This window comes from Grus americana, chromosome 19 (genome assembly GCF_028858705.1).
Source record: "Grus americana isolate bGruAme1 chromosome 19, bGruAme1.mat, whole genome shotgun sequence".
Classification (NCBI taxonomy): Eukaryota; Metazoa; Chordata; class Aves; order Gruiformes; family Gruidae; genus Grus; species Grus americana.
This window is the reverse complement of record NC_072870.1, coordinates 9,582,330-9,608,792: the sequence shown is the minus strand read 5'-3', so window position 1 is coordinate 9,608,792 and position 26,463 is coordinate 9,582,330. Positions and strand designations below refer to the sequence as shown.

The window sequence follows — 26,463 nt, the reverse complement described above, 5'->3', positions numbered from 1 at the left end:
AAGGGTTGTTTGCAAGTACAATTGGCAGCCTGCCGGTCTGGCGACAGGGTTTTCGGAAATCTAATCCAAATAGCAGTGAGTCAAAGGTGACTAAATGGCTTAAATATGGTAATAGCTAGGTTAAAACACTTTTATACTTTTTTTTTTTTTTTTTTTAAATCGTAATGGAAGGATCTCGGATTCTTCTTGCATTGGATACTAAGAGGAGGTAAACCTCCACAGCTACTTAACAGAGCACTGCCAGGAACAGTATTTTCTTGCAAGGCCATTTTGAGAAGCTAGAGCTGAAATTTTCAAATATTTAATCTTGTACTTGCTAAAGAACCCAAATTACTGGATTGTGACAAATTTATTTATAAACCAGCTATTATGTGCACTTAAAATAGTTAAATAAAAGTAGCTAACAAAAAAAAGCGTGCCCAATGTAGCAGCTGGCTCATGGTGCTGGCAGGTTTGATACGTACATTGCCAGCTGTGACTCTCGCTCCAGAAATGGCCCTCTCCTAATCTTTTCTAGTGGTTACAGTATTAAAATTTACTTTAACTGCGCTTGCAGGGGGAACGGGAAACTGGTGGCTTTCACAGTTGGAGTTTCACAGGGAAGGTTGTGGTCCAGGTAACAGAATACAGTTATACCAATTTTCAGGCATCGATTCACTTACCTTCATTAATACAAGTCAGGTTTAACACAAAGAAAGCCACACCAAAACCTTGGAGCTTGGCTAACTGAGCCAGGATTAAAAATGACCACTTTGCAACAAAGCTTAAAAAATAAAATAAAGTAATTCCAGTTTTAAGAGCACCTTCCCGCTTCAAAAATCTCAGCCAAATGAGAAGAAAAAAATCCTTCTGTAAGACAAAACTATGCTGTTTAATCTGCGGTGCACTACCGTTATTAGGATAAAGCAACGGACAGACCCAATTTTCAACTCTATTTATCAAAATATGCTAGCTTCTGATTGCACTCATGTTATTTTGAAGAAATGACTGAAAATTTTCATCACCAATTGTACAACTTCTTTATACAAAACCAAAAAAGTTGCTAATATTGTATATACACGATTCAGTGAGACTGTTTCTATGAAAAATTACCTCAGGCAGGTATTTACCATTTACGAAACATGATTTTCATTAACACATTAAGTTTTGTAAATGCAAGCGAATTCTTCCTTGTAGGGGATTAACAGCGGGTGCACAAATGGATCTTAAAACTTGCTCCTTTAAAGGTTTAAACCAGCAAGACGGACAGTATTAAGACCCAGGACAGGGGTTATCGCAAACAGGCTCACGTGAGCGCTGCAGGAGTTAAGTTTTTATAATCTGGCAGTCAGATGAGGAACCCAGAAAAAGCATATGCAGTTGCTCTTCAGCACCCGTAGGGGCTATTTTAGAGCAGCATCAGACATTTGGCATGTGCTAGGAGAAAGGAAGGAAACTACGGAGAAGAAACGGTGACTGCAGGTAGAGGGAGACGTTTAGGAAAGCCTTGTGATTTGTCAGTCCCTTCCTTGGGGAGGGCTAAGCCTCCTCGGCACACGCCCCAGCCACAGCCTGAAAAGGGGATATGGGGAAGGCCGTACAGTGATACTTGGGACCTTCACCACAGTGCCAAAAATACATTAAAAAGGAAAGTGTTCAGGGTTTCGTGCTGTTTTTTTACTAGTGGAATAAAATCTGAATACCAGAATTCACTGAGAATCTATATACACCACATTTTAGTTAAACACACACCAATCTTAAAGTCAAGATTGACTATTTTTGCATTTGTAAAATGGCTAGAGCTGGGCTAAATTTCAGCGTTACAGGAGACTTTGGATAAGATCAGAGTTTTCTGTGTGTTCCATATCAGATTCACGTTTTATCACAAATGTGGAAGAAACTAACACAGTCACCACAGTGCCAAGAATATCCAGGTAACAAAAATGCACAATAGATATTCTTGTAATATTAAAACTTGTATACTGGAAATAGATCTGAGAATCTAGCCACAGCTCTGAACCATAACACAAACTTCAATTGAAGAGTTTATTCATTTTATTCTCACTACAAGTTAAACCACCTACAATATCACTTATATATTGCCATTGTTACTCTGTAAAGGTGTGATATAAAATGCTGTAAGACCCGGTACCTTTTCAATTTATATAAACACAGTGAACTTCATTACTGTACATGTACTCTGCAACTACAGCTTAGCTGTAAATCCCCCACACACAATGGTATGGACATTAACCCCTCTATCCCCATTAAACTGTACATCAAGACAATACAAATTTACTGTCCCCACCCACCCCTTACAAAAAAATAATACTCTAAAAGCAACCTACTGCAACTTTTAATTAAGACGATTACATATATTTTAGACCAATTGCTTTAAAGCAAGAAGGCAGTATAAACCTTCTAGGAAAATTTTTATAAAAGAGGTTAAGAAATATAAGACAATTTATACATTTAAAAACTTACAATAAATAAGAGATGCAGGCATTTTTGAATACTAGGTACTATAATCCAATACAAGAACATCTTGATGTTCCGAAGCCATAGGTTGAAACTTATTGTTCCTCATGTTTCTTCTCATCTCCATGCTTTTAATATTCATTAACCATGACTGGGTACTATGGCTCATTACTCTTCACAAATACTGTGGCTGGGGAAAAATGGTTAATTTTGCTACTAAAAATGTTATAATACACTTTCTGATCATCATTCTAAAGCGTCCCCCATAGTCGATGACTCAAAGACAGCGGGGCGATAGGTGCCCCTCTCACAAGTCAAAACAATATTTGCTGGAAGTAACAAGATTCATAACCCATCACAAACAACTTGCACTGAGAAGAATTATAACTTAGTCCTGCAGTGAAATATCCCTTTTCCTCATTTTTGTCTTGCAAAATTCAGATGAAGATCACAGCATATTCATGATAAAGTTATACAACTGATTCAGCACCACAAAATGAATTGGGAGACATGACCGTCTGTCCTGGGTTGCAGGATCACAGGTTAGCCAGGAGAGTGCATTGTACTGTTCCAGAACAAACCTGAAAAGCAAACAAGCTTCCATCAAGCCAATGGACTTTCCCACCAGTATTTTGCAGTCCTAATTTAATGTAAACCAGTTTCTTTGGTATTAAAAACATAAAATAGGGTTGCCAACATTCTGAAATAACATGCCTTCACAATTATTACAAGCAGTTCAAAGCTAAACTTTTTCAGTGGAAAATTGTCATTTTAATTGTCCATGCTTAATGTCAAGAGGTGCACATAGCAAAAAAACAGGAAGAAAAAAAATCTTATGTTTTCTCAACAAGTGTCCTATGTTTACATGAGTCCCTCTAGACTCTTGTGCTTCAGCATTTCAGTATTTCCACACAATTCTGGCTTAACTATAACTATCTTCCACTCATTTAGGCACCGTCTTCTGTGTTACACCTCAAACTCACTTCTAGCTTGAGGAATTCATTGTCTTTCAAATATTTTCAGTTGTAAACAACACTGATTGGATAAAGAAGGGCTTCGAGATGTTTTTAATTGAACTATTCTGTGATAAAGCTATCAAAGCACAGCAATTTATATTGTCTCTGTGCTGTACTAAGGATATCAGCAGTGCAAAGAAAAAACTGACAGCAAGAAAAGCAGACAAATACGTAGCTTCTCTGCAGCAGTATTAAAAATGAAATGCACAATATTTTTGCAAGTGATCAATCAAAAATACATACCTGAGCACATCAGAAGTTTGATTAGAATCAAGTGGGTGGGAGTGTTTACTGTGGAGTAGCTCGTCTGATTGCACTGAAGGCACGTGGAGGTGCAAAGAGGCCTAAGAAAGGAAGAAAGATGCCAGCAGTTACTGTCTGATTCAGCTACAGTGTATTTTCCTCCCTCTCTATTGCTGACCTGTACCTTGCAGTCACTTTTATTCTCTGACACACAAGCCAAAACAAATCTTATCCTTAGGCCATCAACAAGTTCAGGAATTATCAGAACATAAAGGAAATGCACACAGATCTCTCTTAAAAGCACAGTGCTAGTAGTGTAATATATTTTAGGAATTTTTTTTTTTTAATCTCTTTGCTACCTTAAGTGATTATTAAAAAAGCAACTCAAGTGGCCCAAGATGTCTAGTAATATATAGACTTGGAAGTTCAGCTGCTTTCCATAAGACTTGTCTATTTATATTGCATATATAGAGCTGCTTAGGGTACATAATAAATCCTCTCTTCCAAAAAAAAAAAAAAAAAAAAGTCTTATACCAAAGCCACAGCTGAGCTTAGGCCAAGAGGAACTGCTAATCCAGACACAAATAAGGCTGAAGAAGATATATCTGTATCATTACAACATAAAGCATGGTATTAGAGATGCTAATTTAAGTTAAAAAATGAATAATATTAAATACGGAAAGTTTCTCTGTATACTAATGCATAGCCTTAAATGTGCCATGTATGTCTTGATACATAAAAAGATAAGGAAATCAGACAGTATCCAGACAGATGACACAATGATTATCATTTGGCAACAGCTAACATGGAAAACCTAGCTTTTATGCTTTGTGCAATACAAAAAGAGATTTATTTATTATTTTTCTTTTACCCACTGTAAATGAGGTATTACTTTAGACTTGTGTACTTCTCTATCACCAGTCCCCACGGGAGTCAAACATTAACCAGAGATCTTCTAGAAACTCAACCTATTCTCACAAAATACCATAGCACAAAGCCAGAAAAAGAAAGGAGCCCAGACTATCACTAAGAAACCATCAGAAGAGCAGAACTCTTCAGAATATTTATTACTTCCATTAATCATTTTTCTTCCCTTAGAAAAAGCAAACGTCAAAAGCCAAAGCTCAAAAATTTAAAACCCAACCTCTCTTCAAGAGAAAGCAGACATATTACAAAAGACATGCACCGATTTTGTTTTAAACTTGACAATGCTCATAATTCAGATCCCTGCCCAACTTTCTATGACAGACTGTCCAGGAAGACAGCTGTACAGCTGCCGAAGTTGCAGTACCTTAAGAAACAAGGGACACTGATTTTGTGCTTGAGGACACGCTGACCAAAACCAGTCAGGCAAGGGACCTGCTTTGGCAGTTGACACAAAATAACCAAGGGCCAATGGCTGCTGCAGTATATTTGTTACTTCATCATGAGATTCTGTTGAAAGCAATCGATCTGTACCTTGACCCTGTAAAACAACAGGCAAAGGTTTGATATTAGGAGAGCACAAAGTTAATAGAAGTTATCTGTAACTTTGAAAACACAAAGCATTTTGAAATATCCAAGCATTACATGAATCTTGCAAAGACAATCCAATACCCCATTGATTCAAAACATTCCATAGGAACCTTTCATTCCACAAAAGGAAATTAGCAGATGAAGAAAAACAAACAAGGTGCACACACACAACTCTACTCCAATAGTTACCTTGCCCATATCACCTCCGTGGGGGTAGTGCGACCCTGGAGAATGTACAGGGGATCCAGTAGGGGATGCAGGAAGAATATTTATAATATCAGGATCAAGATCATCTCCAGTGTCCAACAAGTCAAAAATTCCCATTCCATCTGCTCCATCTTGAAAAAGAACAAGACCAGTGAATTTCTATAGTTTCCCAACTTACAGGATATGACAACGCATTCTGAAATCAAGTGATTTTCCATATAAATCTTGTGGTTCATCAGAATAAACAGTCTTAGGCTTATTGTAAGAATAAGTGGCAAGGGTTTTTTTGTTAGTTTGTTTTTAAAACAAGAATAAATCCAATCTACTAACCATTGTTTGTGTTAAAGGCCAGATCCAAGTTTTCAGTGGTGTAAGTTGACGATGCTACTTGCACGGATGCAGATGTGGGAAACACAAGTATATGAGTGCATGACGTGTCCTGTGGCGTATTCAGCTGGGACGTCTGCATATTTAAAGTGGTGCTGCGTCCAAATACAGAGCCAGTCGATACAGAATCTTTGGAAGAGAAATCAAGTATTTCCTTAGTTTTGCTAAACCCAAACTATTAGTTCCCTCGCCATAGGAAAAAAAAAAAAAAAAAAAAAAAGAAAGAGAGAGAGTAAGAGAGAGTTTCTCAGATACCTGGCATAATAATGAAGGATCCCTGTGGTTCCATTGCCACCAAACAAGCACTGAGAATGCTGGGAGAGTCTGCAGCAGAGATACCACACATTCTGCACATGTCTTTTAGTCGCTTACTAAGGGACTGCAGGTTTCGGCGACTCAGCAAACAACTCCAGTCTGAGGATATAAAGGATATAGGTTTATCTAGAAGAACAGTGCGTGCTGCAGAATACACGTTTTACATACAATAGTGTGTGGTGCAAACTTCACGTCTGTTGAGTCTGGAATACACAGAGGAACTCTAAAAATTATTTATATCTTCCAGAAACAGGGACAGACGCTTTGTATTATTGAAAAATGAAAGCTTAACCAAGTTTTAGACTCTAAAAATGCTAACGTTACCTTTTAATTCTCCGTGTCCTATTCTTCCTAAACGGCCTATTACAACCCTCCACGGCAAAGAGCTCATCTGCACAAGTCCCAGGCACCATTCCCAGAGTTTCTGAAGACCAAGTCTGCGGGCAGAGCCCTTTTTCCTGCGAGCTCTAGAATTAAGAAGGGTAAACAAAGCTAGAGCCCATCTGCAACAGGTTTTTATTGCCACATTTGGAATGTCTTATTTGTATTAACCTGACAATTCACAGGACTCAAGAATGGTAGTATTGTAGTACATCAGTTGCCACTTCAATTTGTTTGGTTTGGTTTTTTAATTAATCACATTCTAACACTGACATCAAAAGCCAGTAAGTGTGTGTGTGGGCAGGGGCGAGTATGAACATGTAAACATACTCAAGAATCACATGAAACCAAATAATGTTCTTCTAGAAATTTAACTCAAAACAATATGCAGATAATATGGAAAATATCCATTTGTTTTAGTTTTGCAATGTAGCAAGTCTACAAAAGTCAGAGTTATTTTTACAGCACCATAAACAAACTGATTCTTCAGGGGAGTGAAAGACGACATACATGCTAAAAATTAAACAGTTTTGTTCTTACCTGTTTGGTACATCAATATTAATTATGCAAGTTTCTAACTGTTCTCCATAGAGATCTGTACAGGATGCAAGAAGCCATCTTTGATCATGAGACAAACAGTAGCCTACAAAAAGTACGTTATACTTCTGGCCAGCTTCTCCAAAAGTTTCTCCTAGTTCTGTTTGCTTGTCCTTTACAGGAGCCAGTATGAAAGGAGGGGTGTATAGGCGAATACACTCAGGTCTCTATAAAAATGACAGAACAGACAATGAAGTTTCAGGAAGCAGTTACTCCTAAGAACTCTAGTTAGTTAACATGAAAGACGCCAGTGATTTAATAAACACGGACACATGCGTATTTGCACAACTGCATTAACACCACTCACATCAGGGCTCTTAAGAGCAGTTTCCATGGCTAAACCTGGGCCAAAACCAGTTAATGTTTTCACATTGGTGGAAGTTGGAAGAGGTCTCCGACACTGAGTAAAAGCTGAAAATGCCAAAGATTTTAAATGCTGAGTGTAAATCTGCCGGTCTTCATGTTTCACAGGTTGTAGAAGGTACTGACATGGGACAATCTAGAACAGATTACAAAGGGGGAAAAAAAGAATAAATTAGTGTTTCATCATCAGATTAAATGGCTTTTGACATAGTATTTGGGTATGCTGCTTTTAGAATTTTACTTTGCAATCAAATTCCTCTGGTTCTTGGATACCTCCTGCCAATTCTTCCAAAGCTATGGGGGACTTCAAGCAATTATTCTCATTGCAATTTTCTTCAGAGAAAAAAAAAAAATTTGTTTAGAAGAGAATCTTAATGATTCCTCAAAAAAAATGCCCTCTAGTTTTAACTAGTTTTGCAGCTGCTGACAGCATTATGGGCAGATGTCCATCAGGAAGGAGCACTGTCTAAAGCCCAGGAGGGTCAGGCTGACAGCACAGATTCTGGTGATGGGACAAGCAGCTTTCCTATACGTCGCTCGTCACCGGAGGGGGCCACTACGTTTCCTCAGAGATAAGACTGATTTGGCTTTGGTTAATAACACCCAACCTGCTCTAAAAACTATAGTCTTAATGATTTAATGGCTGTAGAACCGTATGTAATGTTTACAAAGCAAATGAAACTTTCTCATGAGGGCATTATCGCCTCCAAAACACAGCCACAGCCAAAGATACTTTGTTCAGCATGTTTCTATAAATGTTGGCTCACCTGCACAGAAATGATATTCTTGATGTTAGGAGGAAGAACCTGAACCATTTCTAAAAAGCAGCGCAGAAGTCCGAGTGTCCACAAACTAGATGAGCTACTGTTCTCATCCTTTTTTTCATATGTAAAAGGATCAATTATGTAAACTACAATTGCAGGTGGATAGGTGATAGCATGTGAATCTCCATCTGTAGGGACTCCAACTTTATCACGATCCATAGTGCTGGAAATGAAATTTTGAAACCAGTTACAAAAATCTGAGTTTTATAATGACTTATTTTTACTTTAAAACTAAGATCAAATTGTCAAATATTAATCTGAAAGACCTTTGAGTCAACTGTGGTGTAAAACCCAGTCTTTTTATTTCATTTTTGTATGCGAGCTCATCAGCAACTCAGTATCCCTTGTCTTTTCTTGAGCCTTCTTTATTACAGAAGCTCAACAGCACATAGTTCTATGGCTTCAACTGGGAAACAAGGATAGCTACAAGGTCAGTCTCTCAGTAAAACTGTCTTCACTAATGTAACTTTGATAAGAGAAAGTAGAACTTTAAGATGGTGCCAGGTATCTATCCCCCCTTCCTCCTTTAAAATATAGAAGTAAGTAGTTTGGTGCATTTTTCCTCTTTAGAGAGAGAAGAAAAAAGATAAAAGTTTATTTTTGTACCACAGCAGACACCAAGATGGAATTAGCACTGCAGCTAAGATTGGAACCAAAAAGTTCAGCTCCAATCTCTCTAGGGAGAACTCTTATTCTCCCTAAAAAGCAGCCTGGTCACTAGAAAAGAAACGTGATTTTTATTGAGGGGATAAGAACGGCGCTAATACGTTCACATTAGTTGAGCTGAGGGTTGTTTGTTTTTTTTAACAAAAGGAGGTTTGACTCTGCAGTTCATTACCTTTCAGAAACCTCTGGATGGGGCTGTGCAGGCGCTGAAGTAGCATCTCCAGACATCCCTGCCGTTTGCAGTGTTGGCTGTGGCTGCTGTCCTCCTGTTTGCCCATTTTGGACTGCTGCCGCCTGAGTGGGCAGGGAGGCAGAAGTGGTATTGTTCATACTGCTAAAAGGCGGAAAGGAAGAAGGCTTGCTTGTTGGTATCCCACTGCCTATATTAGCAGAAGAGGATGACGGGGCAGTGGTAGTCAACGTTGAATTAGCTGTAGTAGCTGCAGAAGACATGGCACTGTTTGATGTTGCTGTCATAGCACTACTGGTGGGAGCTGCAGGAGCAGACGATGGAGTGTTAGGATTTCCAGCATTAGCTGTCACTGGGGGCACAGCAGATGCCGGCTGGCTGGAAGGAGGGACCAGATTGGTTTGGGAAAGTAAAGAATTGTCCAAAGGCTGAGAAGCAAGATAAGGACCTAAAACCAGAAAAAAGCAAAAATGTTACATTGCATCTGTTTTTAAGCATATTTCATCTATGTAAGTCTACAGTTTTAACAAAACAGAAAGCAAACCCTTAGCATAAGTTTTACCTCTTAAACTAAAATGCCTGTAGTAAATTTTCAAATTCTAGTATTCTCATGAGACTCTTCCAGAAATATCCAGAAATCTATTTTAAAAATAATTTTTTTAGCCATGTTGAATTGCTAGAAATCACCGCTTCAGAACATAAGTAAGTCACCAATAGAAAAAGACAACTGAAGTCCCTGTCAGGCAGCAACACTGCTGGTCCCTAAAGATACTGCTAGATAAGAAGCCATTTTAGCACGTATCTAAATATATGGGGAGTTTGGATTTATTTTTTCCTCAAGCTTAAAGCCAGAAAGTTGCAACAAACAGTAAGACTCAATGAATAAATGCAATGATTTCTTCTCCTCTATCGGAATGGAGTAAGTGGTAATTGTATGAAATAACACTAAAAAAATTTTTCATACCCAGCTCATATCTGCAAACTTGGGCATATAATTTCAGTTTGGAAAATGCTTCGTTGTTGGCATTAGCTGTCTGTGAGAACCATTCTGTGACCAACTTCTCAGAAAGTTTCTTTGAAGCAGTAGGTCCAACTCTCATGATCCCATCAGGTAGTAACTTACAGATAGGTCTGTGCTGACCAAGTCTGCATGACTGCAAAGAAGATAAATAGAAGGTACAAGATAAGGAATTCGTAAGCCTTAAAAACTGTTAAATACCACACTCACACAGACAGAGTTCCAAAGTAACATTTAGTTCTAGAATACTACACCAGTATGAAATATTTAATAGTGATTTTTTAGCTTATTTTCAGGTTTTCCTAAATGCAAGAAAAACAGGTTGATACATCATCTACTCTAATCTTAATCACAACCCAAGTAATACATGCATTTAATTAATTAAATAAATGTAGCTAAAACAATTAAAGTGGTAATACAGAGTTTTACCACTGAGTGGCGTTTATCAGATAGACTCTCAAAACAGCTATTACTAAAAGGAATGGTGAGCAGCATGAACAACCCTTATCTTCCAAGTGCCCCTTCCTAAAATCCTTTCTAGCAGCTTTCTGAGACAGCATTCTGTGCAAGTGTTTATATCGTCCGAGACAAGCCTGGTAAGTAGTTGTAAGGATGTATTAGAAACAGTCTTTCAAAAATCCATTTCCTTGCTAACCGCCATAAATAACACACCTCGTATATTGCGGTCAGATCCCTAAAGAAGCTTTTTGCTCCATTCAGCAGAGCCTCATTCTCAGGGCACACCACAACATAAGCAACGTCTCTTTGAGATCCGTAAGGTTCCAACATCAGCCTCTCCCAATATGGCAAAGCAAATGGAGACAGCACCAGAAAATCGTAATCATATCCCAACAAAAATGTTGGGATTGGCAGTGGTTCCGGGGACTCATCAGTTCCTGGAAAAGGAAGACACATTATCCAATATATTAAGCAGAAGGTTTAAAATTAACACCCTGCTTCTAGGAAACATGAACAGAAAAAACACTAGAGTTCCCAGCATTTAACAGGAAGTAGCACTGATTATAAATGGAACAGTTCTCATTTTAACAGATACGAATGAAAAACCTGCATGTATGATCCCACCCTCTGCAAAAAAGCACCAGCTATTTATTTTTATTTGAAATCTCCCAGGGCCTCAAGAAGTTCCACAGCTGTTTAATATTTCTATAAGCATATAGACAATCAGGAACAGATCTTTACTGTCCAGGAAGACTTCCCCACAGAGTGATCAAAAAGAGGGGGAAGAAACAGAAGTAGTCTAAGCAGATACGTAAAGGACCACAGAAGGGGAAAAAAACCCAAAACAACCAAGAACAACACACTTAAACACATATATTTACATGTACTTTAAACACATAATTACCATGTTCTAAATACAGCTACAAAAGATCTCCTAGTGAAAGGTCACTCCTTTACATAGTGGTAAATCAATCTCATATGCTAATGAAGTCAGTTTAAATCTTCAGTGCACAAAATTTACCTTGTATCTGTAAGTGTGCATCATGTGTTGGCTACTTCAAACATTTATCATAAGCTACACACCGGATAACCTCAGATCTTCCACATAGTTCTGAAACTACTGAGCAATAAAGCACACTTTTTCAAGCATTTCAAAGCCAATATTTTTAACTACGCTATTTTCAGAGTTATTAAAAGTGGAGTAATTCTTTTGAGTAAAAAAACCCAACCCAGAGTAATTACTGTTTTTAACATTAAATCCATCTTTGCAATTTCAGTTCCTCACTTGGAAAAGTCAGGTGTATATAAACAGTGCAACTGAAGCTGTTAATTTGAAATACATAGATCTTTAATTCATTTATTGTTTTAAGGAATATAAATGTTTTCTGTTTTTCTAAAGAGAAGAATTCTCCCCTGTTAGCTCTTGTTAGTTTAAAGAAAGGTCAAATGCTGTTTAGAATTCCAATAGGCTGAACAGCACCCAGACACTGAGGTTTGGTGGCCGGATCAAGTAGAGGTTAACAGAGAGGAGTCTACACAGCAGTTTACCGTAAGAGCCTCTGCCAGCCATTTTGTGAAACTGCTGCCACGTGAGGGGGCCTTGCACACCCCAAGACCGGACTGTTCGCTTTTTCTGAATTGCATCCTGAAGAACTGGCTGGAGCGAGAGGAGCATACGAAGGATGTCCTGGGAACACTGCATGCTCACATCCACAACTGAAAGGACAAAAAAAAAAAATTGTCAAGGCCTACTGCAACAACAGGATACAATAAAGCCCTCCACAAACAACCCAGAATCCTAAGTCACCTTGATTTTACACAAAGTCACTCTCTTCTGAAACGTACATACAGGCCACCCAAAGGCCACGATATAAAAAGTTAAGCGCACAGATTTAGAGTTCTCCCTCTTCCCCTCTCAACCACTCATAAGAAACACAGAAGGAATTATTTTTTCTCTGTAGAGTTTTTCCCCTTGAAAGCCTTACCATCTTATGATTTAAACTAAGGGAAAAACACCTAAAATTAAAAAAAAAAAATTACAAGCAAGTTGTACAACCATTAAACTACAGGATTTTCCCTCCAAACAGAGGAGGGTTAGGCTGACTGCCACCCAGTGCTCACTTCATACAAGTTGAGGGAAGCCTCAAACAGTCACAGCCCATTTCAACACCACTATGCCATGTTCGGTGTTTAAGAATAAAAAACTGACACAAAATTTGGTATGGCCATAATTTCATAGCCTTTGTTTAAAAGTATCTTTACATCTTCTTATCTTAAATACCAAGGTTACAGTAACACGGAGTCTTCTCCTGGGTGCTTGAAAACATTGATTTATCTATAGCCTGGGCTTTTAAACTTAATCCCCCACTGATACACGGAAACCTAGCTGTGTTTTAATGTTAGTCCTCCTCATCCTCATTAAAAACTATGAATCACAGCTAACTGCTATCAAAATTTCACATTTCACTGCTCACCCTGCTAGAGTTGCTACTTGAAAAGACTATTATTGAGTGGAGAAGTATGGAAATACACACAATAAAGGGTATTCCATGAGATAGTATATCATTAGTCAGGCCCAAGAAGGAAAAATCCAAGGATCTCTGGCAGATTCAACATACAGTGAAGGCTACAATAATGCTTTATTTGCCACATATGCTATTAAACTACCGCCCCCCTTAAAGAAAGGGGGGAAGCCAACTGAATCATAGATTTTGTTTAATTCTGCCACAGTAGCCTTGACAATACAGTCACCATTGGAACCACCTACACTTCCTACGTACACTCATTCCACAGAGCCTCTGTGGATGCAGTCACCAAAAGCTGCTTTAAAAGAATAAGCCTAGTGAAGTGTTGTGGACAGTTACTGTGCTCTTACATTACACTTTGAATTTATGTTAGGAATTTACAACGGATGGTAGGCAAGGCCTACACTCTGCTTGGTGTATCATACCAGCACAGAATGTAAAAGGAACGATTATTCTGAGCACTGTTAGAATAGAAGTTTGTGCAAGCATGCAGGTGGAAAAAGAGTCTTAAGTATCCAATATTCACAAAGGAAAAAACACAAAAAATGAAAAAAATACATAAGTGAACAAGTAGAAAATAAGCTGTTTTCAATATTTACCATTTCTTTTTGACCAGTGGTGCAAGCAAGTAGTTTTCACAAGTGCTTCATCAACTTTCCCTCCTGACATATTGTCCATGAACTGCCGTCCATGTTCCAAGGCTAAGTAGCAGTCATTGCAACAATCCCTTTCTTCTACACGTACCAAGCTGCTAACTGCACCAACTTTGGGAATGGAATCTTGATCTGCTGCTCCAAACGGTGAGAACAAGTTGGTGCATTGATCCTGCAGCAACAGTATTAACTCATCAGGCAGCTTCTCAGGTTCTTTCAGTCCTCCACTGCCATGTTCAAGAGAAGTAGCTCTAAGAGCTTCAAAGCGTTTTTCTGCTTCTTTGCCGCACTCTGTATTACGTCCTAGAATATCCAATTCATCTTCAAGAAACAGTCCAGAACTGTTGCCAAATTTTCTATTCATAACAGCACTGAAACCACAGGTACACCTATACTGGGCCTCTTGTGTTGGATCAGGAATGTAAACTCCAACATCAGCACCTTTGATGTTCATATTGCAAACACATATGCAGCAGCTGTCAAAGTTACAGTCTTTGAAGAGATTCATTACAGACTCTGAGAGGATGAGATTCACATAAAGACTGTGTGCCTCTGGAATGGAAGGCACAGTTGCAGGTTCAACAGAATTAAGCGGCCTACATGTCGATGGTGTGGAAGCTGGTGAGTATAAATCAGAGTTCTCATATTTGACTGAACCCTGTGCACTTGCAGGCCCACCAGCTCCACGAGGTGTTCGAGGAGTCCTTGGTGTTCTAGGAGTTGGGAAACGAGGGGTAGAAGGAGAAGGGAGAATTCCAGCTCCACTGTTACTGGGAGGTGCGCTACTTGGTGGCATCCCAAAAGGAGTATGAGTTTGTGGCGTGTAGGCAGGGCCATACTCTTGATCCATAGTGCTTCCATCACTAACAGCAGCCACAAGAAGAAGGAAATACTTTAAGTACATAACATACTTTGAAGTTTAAATCTCAAATTTCTAAAGAAGGCTCTTCCTAATTAAAATTTGCTTTTTTAAACTAGTCTTTCATAATCCACAGCAAGATTTTTTCATTCCCTAAGGAACTTACAAGAGCATTTGTTCTAAATGACTCTGCAGGACTCCCACAAACAGCACTGTTAAGGAAACTTGCTCTGCCTCCTTTTGTCTTTTCCTTTGCACAAAGCTTCCAGGAAACAAGTATGGTCAGAATAAATTATAAATTCTATGGTTGTATGGAGCCTAAAGGACACCTTTTTTGTTCGTGTTTTATTTACACGTTGTGTTGACACACACTGAGAAAATATATCGGGTCTATCAACAGTAGATTCAGCTGGATCCATGAGGAAAGTATCACCTGGAAACGTTTAACATCTTCTTGCTAAGCAGCTGAGTATCTCCAAAGACCTATAATGCTAATGAGACCTAGAAACATATTGCTTATGAATGACCCTAAAGGAAGCACCATCAGTATTTCCTCCAAGATTTAATGTTCATGTAATTTTATCAATAAATGGATTAGGCAACAAGGAGGCTACATATTTATACCAGCTACTAATGAGAAAGAGGAATATTTTCTTCAAGAGTAACTGCCAGCAAGACCATCGCTACCAAATATGGATTACAGAAATGCCTACTGCAATACTGCTGTTACCAGGCAATGTCACACTGGGCATAGCTTCAGATCAAAGGAAATGTTTTCCTAGTCCCAATACAGTGGAGATTACTGCTATTTAAGAAAATAATTTAAGCAACAGAAGCACCACCTACTACGCCCTTACAGTACCTACAACACCACCACAGAAACAAGTCCCAAGTTTACATTTATCTTGATTGTTACTGTCTTCATTACTTATTAAAACTGGACTTGCACCATTAAGCTTCCCCAAGAAACCTTTAAATGAGACAACAAATAAAATGTATGCACAGTTAAGAAGCTATTTAAGAAGACAGTCTCTTGCAGTAAGGTTAAATAGTAATGATTTTTTTTAACGGTTCTTTTCAATTGTATAAACACAGTGTGTCTTTACAAAGTTTAAAAAAAAAATTTAGGGGTACTTCCTATAGTGCGGATAACTGACCACCTTACAAAGCTTAAACACTTGCGGCACAAGTCATACCCATCTTTGATGAATGGCATGGCAGGTCCTGGAGGAAGTAAATCCAACTTTCCCACAGTCCAACTCTGGCGATAAATGCATTCTTCTGGCAGTTTGATGGGAGGAAGACACTGGCTGGGAAGCGTCTTCAGTGGTGCAAACATGGAACATCCCACTAAAGCTTGACAATTCTCAGGTTTATAAACATAAGAATAATCCTAGAAGTTAGACATGGTAAAGCATCAACATGTAAGTTAAATCACTTCAGCAATTAAAATGCTTCTTAAAAAACCTGACTACATTCAAGCAGTAGTTCTTTAAATATTTAATCCCGATATAGCTACAAAAGAGAAAGATTTATACACACATCATTCACACCCATGGTTCTCCAAAAAGCAATATGCCAACACAAAACAAACAATGAACCACAATTACTGAAATGCATTCCTTCAGCTTACTAATGGCTAATTATGTGTTACTCTTTCCTGAAACCTAATAGTAAAATACTATATACTACTTTCTAGAATGTACATTACCTACCCCAGTATAATGCAGGACACAAGTTACAAATTGTACTTAATTTCCCACAATTCCTATTCAGGATTAAGTAATAAACTCCACAATAATCATCAGAAACATTTATCAGGATTATCAGCACTACCTACCTTTATTTCAGCAGGTTTGGGGCTGCAGAAACCCTCATCTACTTCAATTCTGAACTGAGCTCCCACACTGGAGCTATTCCCTTCAAGTACTGTTCCTCCAAGTGTAGTGTCCATGCTGCCGTATTCCTTATTATTCATGTTCATTGGAGAAAATCCCATAATATGTTGTTCCAATGAAGGTGGAGTTGGATACATTTTATGGAGATCTGCAGTGCCTAATTTCAGATTAGAAGTAGGCTTTAGAGCACGAATACATTTTGAAGTATTTCCTTTGTCTTAAAATTTCAGTAGGGCAAATAAAGCTTATGTTTCCAAATTCCCACAACATATTAGTAATCCAATGTTTAGAGCTAGTATTCTATATAGAAAAAACAAATAAAGCTTACTTATGCACGACAGTGGGTCTAGATTTCCTGCTTTTGCCTCTTTGCAGTTGGATTTGTCATCAGCGCCATTCACTGTTCTTTTAGATCCCGGCTAAGAAAGAAGTATTGTAATAAAATCACTTCAGACGTGAACACACGTTCATATTTCCTGCTAACAGGAAATTTCATGTGCAGTGGACATACAAAGCTGAGTCTTTGTATAATATTTAGAAAAATTAAAATAAATCAGAAGCCAAAAGCTAGTAGTTGGGGTTAAACTTGTCCTCCCTTAATACTTGTAACTCAGAGAATGCTATCCCATCAAGTCACGACACTATTAAAATGAAAGACCAGTTATAAAATAACTCTCAGCCTGTTAGCAGACATATTAAAAAAAGCTAAATAGGGCTGCCCACAATCTATCAGAAGAAACATACACACTCCCAAAGCCATGCTAACATTACTGATGTTACCACATGAACAGGAATAGAAAAAAAGATAAACAAATCCTGAACAAGAGGTACAGGGAAGAAAAGCTGTTGAAATTAAAAGAACAAGAGATATATTTTACAATGCTTAGACAGTACTAAAGTCTATAGAAAATAAGAGTCTTCATGTTTAAGAGCAAATACACTTGCTTTACATAATGATGACCTTTGATGGCTATTAAGATCCCTCAGCCCTTACTCAGCTACAGCTCCCATTAAAGTTGATGGGCATTTTGTCTGGGTAAGGGGATTTAGGATTAAGCATGAAGCAAAGTACAGTTCAGAAAAGACAACTGATTACAAACAGTATTGAAATAGAAACGAGAAAGATAATGGATTCAGAGCCATCAGAGACTGCAAGAGAAACTGTTTCAAGATAATAGCTGTTGCAGTGAAGCAGCTTATTTGGCAGAATGTCTGTGTGTTTAAATGCCTCTTCTCTTCCAGAAGTTTTTGTTTTGTTTTGGTATTACCTTTGTTGACTAGTCATATGAAAAGAACACTAGCACCACTGTCGAAACTGTAAAATTATAACTAAAGGTATATTCAAGAAGCATATACTGTCTGGATAGTAAGGATAAGATCAAAAGCTTGTTTGTATCAAAAATATGATTGTATGAGTCAATCAGAACACTACATCTGCTATCACGGCACTTATATATATGGGTTTTTTTTTTTTTGCAAACTCTCTGACAAATGCCAAAAAAATCCCCCAAAACAACACAAAACCACAAAAAGATATACTCTTTCCTTGCAGTTTTTTGTCTAGCAGCTGCCATTACTTTTACACATCACTTACTGTTAGTTCATCTTCATCAGAATTGAAGAGATTGTCAAGGTCAGTGTAAGAGACCACCAAGTCTGTTTCATGGAACAGGCTAGTCGATGCAGTGCGAGCATGAGCAGCAATACGTTGGGCATCTATAAAGAAAAATAAACATTATAAAAAACAATGGCAATATATATTCATTAAAAAAATAAAGACATCTTAAGAACTATTTCCACAGCTCGTGGGGGAAAGTATGTTCCGCTTAGTTCCACTCAACTATCTTACATGTAAGTGAGGTCCCTTCAATTTTATAACATTTGGATTTTATAGCCAACATTTATTTGCAAGCTGCAGCAAAGAAAATGTGTTCCAAGCAGATTCCTAATTCTGAAGGGACAGGGAAATACAAACCATAAAGTAAAAACTTAGTAGCCTATTAGAATCTATTGACTATTTAAGAGATCATTAATATAGCACAATTAAAAGAGGAAAAAAAAAAGTCTCTTTACCTTGCTTGACAGAAGGACTAAATAGAGACATAGCATCCTCTCCTTCATGGGATAAAACTGTAACACTAGATGTCCCATCCTCAGCCTATTACCAAAAAAAAAAAAAAATTTGCTTAAATTAACTGGGGAGAAGGGGAGGGAAAGAAGCATTTTATCTCCCTATGGGAATTCCTGTACGTATCAGAAGTATCAGGTTCTCATTAGCCTTCTAGCTCAGCAAAGTGTAGTCTGGGGGTCTGGTTAGTGGTACTTGCTCAGGGAGAAGGAAGCTTGGAATATAGACAACGTGCCAGCAACACACAGATGATGAGCACAGGTAAGAATGTAAATCTTAGGTTTTGTGTTGGCGAGAAATTTAAAAAGCAAGCTGTGGATTCTCGCTACAACACCTTATCGAAAAACACTTGATAGCAAGTGCTATACATGAACTATACTAGTTATTGAATGACACTCTTGATACTAGGAGTGCATACACACACAACTAGTCCCAATAAGCAAGTTTATTTCATATACAAGCTCCCAACAGAGTTGTATTTTCTCCTTTTTTGGAGAGTGTACTTCTGTTTTAAGTAGAAGCCTCACATAGTTGGTACTGGCTAAAGTGGGGGGAAAAAAAAATTTCACTGTCCAGGCAACTAGTCAAGAGTTCACCTCACCTACCCCCAAACCTTTCCACACATGCACAAAGCACTTGCCTTATTCCTCCTCTCTTCCCCAAGCACCTATCACCCATTTCTACAGAAAGGCTACTGAGCCAGATTGATTTTTGTCCTGATCTAGCAGCGTTCTTCCCAGTATAAGCTATAAACCCTAACGCAATACCACCACCAGCGTGCCAAAAAAATTTTAGGTGTAGTTAGAGGCATGCTGCATAATTTCATTGATCATTTCTGCTAGAATACATTTTTTTAATGTACTTTTAAATACATTTAAATTATATTTGGTGACTAAAGCAATTTGTTTTAATCTCATCACTGATTTGTATCCTCACTCCTTTACTCACCTTATGTTTCTTCCCAGCTTCCCTCTCAATGTTCTGCCTATCTTTTTTACTATCAGGAAATAAGAATTCCACATCACCATCAACAAAGGCATAAGGATCGATTTCAGGTTCCTGGTCAGCTTCCGTTGCTACTGCTGCTAGGTATTGGTTTTTACTCTGATACTGTTGCACCAGTTCATCTGAAACCTTTAAAGGTTTCCTACATTGCACCATTAATCTGAACAGAAGAAAAATAAAAATCAGAAAATATTATTTATCATTTATTATGTGGAAATATCTTTGCTATCACACAGCCTTTACAAGAACAACTTCATCCTCCTTCCCACTTTCTTCCTTTCCACCCCAGCTTCAGAAAACTTTTTGGAAAAAAAGATTAAGTCATTAGTCATTTAATATAACCTCCTTACACACGTCAGATAGAGCAGTGTGATTCATTCTGCCCATCTCTCCTCAAGCACTGTCAATTCAGATAAAGATTAGTAATTTATCCCAGGTCGTAGCTGTCATTTATAATAAAAGTACAAGTGTATTAAACTATCTATATGCACTAAAAGAAACTCACCAGGTTAAAAAATTACTCATTGCCAATCCCCATTCATGTCCAAACAAATGATCAGAAAGAAGTGATTAAACCCAAGTTTTCCATGTTTTAAGAACCTAATTCCTGAACATTTAATTCATTTAAATGTAGAAAGTATGCCAACTCTCCCAATACTCAGCTGTGTCCAACAGAACAAACAGACCAATGCTCTGTGGTACACAAAGCCTGGCTAGCCAAAAAGCCCAAGCAATTACCACTAGTAAAGCACATACAAACTAAACATAGTGGCATTTATCACGTATATCAATACAAATGAAGCTTGCAACACACCAATATTTAATTTACTAAAAGGAATAATAAAAACTCATTTGCCTTTGTCAGCATTTTTCTTTTGGAGCCAAAAATGGAGTTGGTAAGTACACAGATACTAAGTTTTTGTATCAGGATTATTAGTTTCACAGATATAACACTGCACCAGCAAAACCAGATATTGGCAAGTAGAAAACTATGTTATGATCATTAGCTATACATAGGCCTCTCTACAAGCTTTATTTTATGTATCCTGGTATAGAAAAGGCACCATGTGAGGAAGGTATCCCTTCAAACAAGACAAGTATTTCAGGAGCATCAGACTAATGTAGGTACACAATTTCTTCTTGCTCCGAGACCCTTTCCTCCCAAACAGCAACAGAATGATCAGTGAGAAGCATTTACAGAAGTCTCATGCATGGAATGAAAAAGGGACATTGCAAAGATGAAGATTACAGAGGGATACTTCAAGGTCAAACACAGGTTCCAACGTAGCTATTCTTTCCCTTCTCAAGCCTGTATCCAAAAGGAAATGCTATCCCATAAGAAACTAATGTGTCTCACAATTAGTAGGGCTTGTTTTTGACAGCCTAGATGCAGGAGTTTAGAATAAGATAGGCTTACATTTCTCCAGGAGACCAGAAAGGAAGAAAAGCATGATACAGAACAATTCAAAGAGTTTAACCCTGAAATTCTGCACACAAAAAGGCATGGCGATTCCTCAGTCTTCCTCACTGCTTTGTATATCCCTGTCAACTACGTGGTATGAGAAAGGACATAGAAACACTTTCACTTTGTCAAAAGACATCCCAGAAATAAAGTTTCCAAAGAAACACCTCACAGTCAACAACATTGTCAAATCCGTCCATGCTGGTCATCCATGCTCAATCAAATCTTGTGTCAGGCATGACCGCCGCAGCACAACTGCCCCAGACAACACTGCAATGAGTGTGGCTTTGTGTCAAGCACCATTGGCTTTTATGTCTGGAGTAGCACTAAATGGAGTTGAGGATTTCCTCTTTTCTAAATCCTGCAAAAATTACCACTGGGGAAAAAAAGACAGAAAAAAAGAAAAAAGATAGGAAAAAAGATGGGAACGACTTTCTAAGAACAAAAAATAAAACACCGGGAAAAATGCACAGTGAAAGCAAGCAGCAGTTTCCAGTATTTTTGATGACTGAAGAGAAGTTAATAGCCAGATCCTCTAGGGGAAAAAAATATGTTCAATAAGTTGTTAAATCAAACTAGAAGCCATACATGGAAAGACCATGTCTTGAACAGAAAACAGAAAATTTTTAAGTAGAGCCTATCTTTGTCTGGTTGGCTGAAATGAATTCAAGGCCAAAAAAGCACTAAAAATCCTATAAACGCACATCTTGAAAGAGCTGAGACATGCACTAATGTAAACTCTTAAACAGTGAACACAAAAGATATGGCTAAGAAAATGTATATGAGAACAGACCAACAGCTACAGCATATTTACTTCTTCTCACAGCTTTCCTACACACCAAAGTCAATGTGACTGCCATCAGTGGCTTTACACTGTCAGCAACAAAACAGAAAATCAGCGTAAAATTTGTCTTGTAAGTAGCTGCTTCAACTCTTCTACCACAAATTAAATACACTGTCTCCTAAAGAAAAGAAAAAACCCAACCAACCACTCAATAATTTGATACCGGTAACATTAAGACTCTCCTTTCACCTGAACAGGGAAAAAACAAATTTTTTTTGACCAAAAATAATCAACAGTAAGTGAGCTGACAGAGGCAACTCTGGGTGCATTCAAGATGCACTTTTTTATCCCTCGATCACAACCCTAAGCCAAAGTTTGTCACCTCTGTATCCAGGTTCCAATCATGTTAAGTTTACACTGCCTTTTAACATTCCTGTCAGCACCCGTTGCTTCCTGTTACCATCCTTTTCCTGCAGGAAGTGTTGTAAAAGATGGATGACGGGAAGAATTTCTTACACGGTACAACAGCAAAGGAGACGCAACTGAGAAGGCCAAGTGGGTTTGTTTCAGGTTTTTTATTCTTATGGGGTTTTTTGGTTCAGTGGTGAGTTTGGGTTTTTTGGTGGTAGTCCTTTTGGGGAGTTTGTTTTTGCTTTAAGTGGTAAAGAAAACCCACGTTGATTCATTCTGCAGTAAAAAGGAGCTCAAATCTAAGTTTTAGCACTAAAACCACTAGTGTTATTCTTTTTTTCCATTGCCTCTAAGCTCCATAATTTACAAAAACTTGGACAGTATCAAAAAAGTGACCAATTCCTTTATTCCAATTGAAACAGACAGCAGCAGAGTAGAACATTTTAAAATCTGGTGCTAGGTAACGCTAGCTTTCAGAAATAAATTCTATTTATTCAGCAAAAATTTTTAAATAGACTACATATCCTTTATTTCGAGACAATATTAGTTTATGATAAAATAAATAAATGAACGTTCTCAAATGCATTTCCTGCAGCTGAGGTTGTAACAAGGATCTAGTCTGTCTCAATATTTCTTCAAGTTAGACAAGGTTTGTTTAATGAACGAGGGTTTCCCATATGATCTGAGGTCCAAGAGAGTAACAGTAGACACACCAGTCACTTGTTTTCTTTGAAGGATAACCTCAAATCCTTCAGCCTTTTGAACAACACCACAGAGAGAATGCACCCTGTTCAAGAATGCCAGTTTATGTTACTTATTCCAAAGAGAAATTTCTGATATTAGAAAGCAGTTGCAGCCTACATTAAAGTTAACATCTTCCAGGAAACCAGATTATCTTCCTCATTGTTCCCATCAGCCATTTAAATACCAGCTCTTTCAATAAAGACAAGAGCAGAACACAGACCATCCATGCTTCCTTCAAATAACGTCGAAAGCAAATATTGAAATGAGAATTTTCTTTCTTTTTTGGGGGGGGAGGAAGGGGCGGACAGGTGGACATACCACTAAGTCCCAAATAAGCATAATTTGGCTACAGAATAATTTTACAGTAGAAATATACACTTCATTGCCATCTGCTAAATCAGAGTTCTAATGAGAAAAAGCTGGAAAGTCTTACTACATATTTGACTGTGCCTCTTACTCAAATTTCACAAGTATTATCTTCTTGTATACAGACAGATAGTTACGCTCACACACTTGGCACTACTGCTTGAGCTGACGAGAACAACATTATGCTTTAGCGACAAGCTTGGTGGTAATGAGAAACTACCGCCTTTGGCCTTTCAGTTTCCTCACTTTCTCAGGTTATTACTAGAGTATTAAGCACTACTTACTCTGTAACTGATGTTACATTTTCCTGTCCAGCAGGTATTACTGGATCATCTCTCAACTTATCATTTGGAAGCTGAGGTGGTAAGAATTCCACATCCTTTTTCTTTGGAACTTTATAATACTTCCAAGTAGTATCAGCTTCATCTTCCTCCAAATTCACTGCAGTACCAACATAGATTGTAGGCTCTATAACTTCAGGAAATTGAGCTGGAAAAGGCTGAGACAAGCCATCGAGTCTGTCTTCCATTGTTTTTGTGGGAACCAAGGGGTCTGGTGTTGGCATCTGGTAGAAATGTTGACTCTGAGGAGTAGAAGGCGCCTTAGCTACCCCTTCATCAACTACATCACATGGGTGAGGACTAAGTGGTGGTGGCTGAGGTGAATTTGCCATTTCAGCATTATGCATCTGAGGAGTCTTTGCTACATCATTAGTTCGGATATTTGAAAATCTCACTTGACTGTCTGGTGCAGTCATCACAAGCCTCTGACTCGCTGAATCTGCCTCCATGGCAACATCATCACTGATAGATACACGATGATGAAAAGGAGTCAAAGGGCGTTTCTGTGGCTTATCCCCTTTGTCTTGCTTCTCATTTGTCTTGTGCTTTGGAGCTGCTTGCTGTTGTTGGCCCACAGGTGGTGGCTGCCCCTGTTGACCCGAATTCCTTGGTTTGAGATTTTTGTGCCTGCAGAATTAACATAGGGAAAAATACTTCACATTAATCTTTCAAATATGTCTATCATGTTCTTTTTCACTAGATAAGAACCCACTTCTAAGCCACTAAACAGCCAATTACAGAAGTCTGAAACTGATACCATTCTGAAGTGAAGCTGCCTCTTTCTGACCATAACTTAATTTAAATGACTTGAGTAACACTGCAAGATTTTAGAATACCATTTTAAAAACCTGGAAAAGCTGTCCTACAAGCAAAACACGCACATAATCCTCATAACTGAAGACAGTATTTTATAACTGCTTTTATCAGAAATAGTCACATGAACACATTGGCGCTTTTAGCTTCTGCCAACACTGATTAATCAGTAGAACATATGAATTACTGAATGACTTCTTGAATTCAAGCATCAATATTAACCAATAGTGCTGTCCAAGTCTCTACGGGTTAAGGAGTGGAAAATTAACATCAAGAATCTAGAAGCCAAGCTCAGTCCTACAAAAGCTATTTTGAAGCTTTTGTAGCTATTTACCTACAAATTTAGCAAGTGTGGAGAAAAAAACCCTCAAATGTCTCAACTGCATTAATACAGTTAGTTTTTTCCCAGCGTAAGTGCACTTGAGCTTAAACATTTCATTTGAGGTTCACGATGCCAACTTTCTAGATCACCTGACAGAATGAGAGACATGAAATACTGAAGTCTCAAATGAAATGTTTATGATTAAGCTATTGAACTGCATGTACATCCTTAGTGCCTGGGTATTCTTTGTCACTCTTCCATTAGGAAAGTTAAGCAGTATGCAACTTGTATTAAAACCAACAAAATTAGACAGGAATAAAAAGTAAGAGGTATCGAAAGCTACTTTTACTTTAAACTCTCATACACATACACACGTTGTTTCGCTGTAGAGAACAATAAGGGGTTTTGAGTCTTTGCAGTTTCTCTTTAGGCAACTGCATATTTCTAATACACACCTCACATAGTTAATTGATTGTTTTCTCTTAACTAGTGCTATATCTCAATTCTTCTTTACCAGACTATTTAATCCTCCTCCATCTCCCAGCTCTTCTCAGGACACAAGTATTTCCACAGATCTTAAGCCAACCATTTCAATAAAGGAAGGGGCGGGGGGGGGGGGGGGGGGGGGGGGGGGGGGGGGGGGGGAAGGCATTTCTTTTGAAATGCTACATCCTCCAGACATTAATTTTTTTTAAGATTCCAATATTCATTGCAAGGTAATCAGTGTAAAATTTAAATTAGACAAAGCATTTAAACCTTTGCAACACTTCAGTCACCTAAAGATTAGTATTTTACCGTAAGTACAGAAATTGAGAATTCACTGAAATTAATATTTCCATTTATTTTAAACACCTGTATTAACAGTCTGTACCATTGCATAGTTTCAAAACAAAAGTTATAACAAAAACTGGAAGTTAAATTCAGACTTTCCCCCTGTGTTTTGATCCTTTTTTCCCCCCAGCTAATATAAAAAACCATATACTGGCAATCGACTCACAGAAAAGCAGTTTTATACACAACCACCCATGGAACGCCGTATTTCCCAAAAAGTAAAGCAGATTTGGGTTTCTTTTTCATATTCACCATGACACAATGCTATAATCAGCTTGCTGTTGATTAACAGAATTCTCCCTTCAAGGCTAATGCCACAGCCCCCTAGAAAAGGTTCTTCAATCCTAAATAAATAGGCATTCCCTTTCCATTGCAACCCAAGGAAGTTGTCCATAAGATTGTTTCTACCCATCTACAGGCCTAAGGAATTCCAGCCCAAGACTCGGGAATTGTCACTGAAACGCCAGTAGCTCCACTCAGATGATTCATTTGACTAAAACCTCTGCATTATCTTATTGTGCAGAGTTTCAAGACCTACAATGACATTTAGGATACAAGATACAAATTTTGTTACAGCTTTCCTACAAGCAGCTATTGCTTAATTACTCCTAAAGGAGTCATCACAAGCCCTCTCCTGAGTACTTCAATCTCGGTGTACGTTGTTGGACTGCGGGTTTGCCAAG

General features: G+C 38.1%; 1 protein-coding gene across 1 annotated transcript in view; it reads right to left on the bottom strand.

The window, feature by feature from the left end:
- Window positions 1-2,321: 2,321 nt before the first annotated feature.
- Window positions 2,322-26,463, bottom strand: part of MED13 (mediator complex subunit 13) — a 54,600-nt gene continuing 30,458 nt past the window's right edge. Inside the window, exons 9-30 of the mRNA XM_054847194.1 lie at window positions 23,758-24,441; window positions 19,650-19,866; window positions 18,647-18,731; window positions 18,168-18,289; window positions 16,902-16,992; window positions 16,516-16,730; window positions 15,872-16,068; window positions 13,763-14,679; window positions 12,187-12,354; window positions 10,852-11,075; window positions 10,126-10,315; window positions 9,144-9,609; window positions 8,249-8,468; window positions 7,426-7,617; window positions 7,062-7,285; window positions 6,465-6,607; window positions 6,081-6,239; window positions 5,769-5,954; window positions 5,421-5,569; window positions 5,008-5,181; window positions 3,717-3,817; window positions 2,322-3,038 (exon numbers count right to left, since the gene is read on the bottom strand). Coding sequence (XP_054703169.1) covers window positions 2,906-3,038; window positions 3,717-3,817; window positions 5,008-5,181; window positions 5,421-5,569; window positions 5,769-5,954; window positions 6,081-6,239; window positions 6,465-6,607; window positions 7,062-7,285; window positions 7,426-7,617; window positions 8,249-8,468; window positions 9,144-9,609; window positions 10,126-10,315; window positions 10,852-11,075; window positions 12,187-12,354; window positions 13,763-14,679; window positions 15,872-16,068; window positions 16,516-16,730; window positions 16,902-16,992; window positions 18,168-18,289; window positions 18,647-18,731; window positions 19,650-19,866; window positions 23,758-24,441 — 5,257 coding nt within the window. The 3' untranslated portion in view covers window positions 2,322-2,905. The remainder of the gene's footprint in view (window positions 3,039-3,716; window positions 3,818-5,007; window positions 5,182-5,420; window positions 5,570-5,768; window positions 5,955-6,080; window positions 6,240-6,464; window positions 6,608-7,061; window positions 7,286-7,425; window positions 7,618-8,248; window positions 8,469-9,143; window positions 9,610-10,125; window positions 10,316-10,851; window positions 11,076-12,186; window positions 12,355-13,762; window positions 14,680-15,871; window positions 16,069-16,515; window positions 16,731-16,901; window positions 16,993-18,167; window positions 18,290-18,646; window positions 18,732-19,649; window positions 19,867-23,757; window positions 24,442-26,463) is intronic.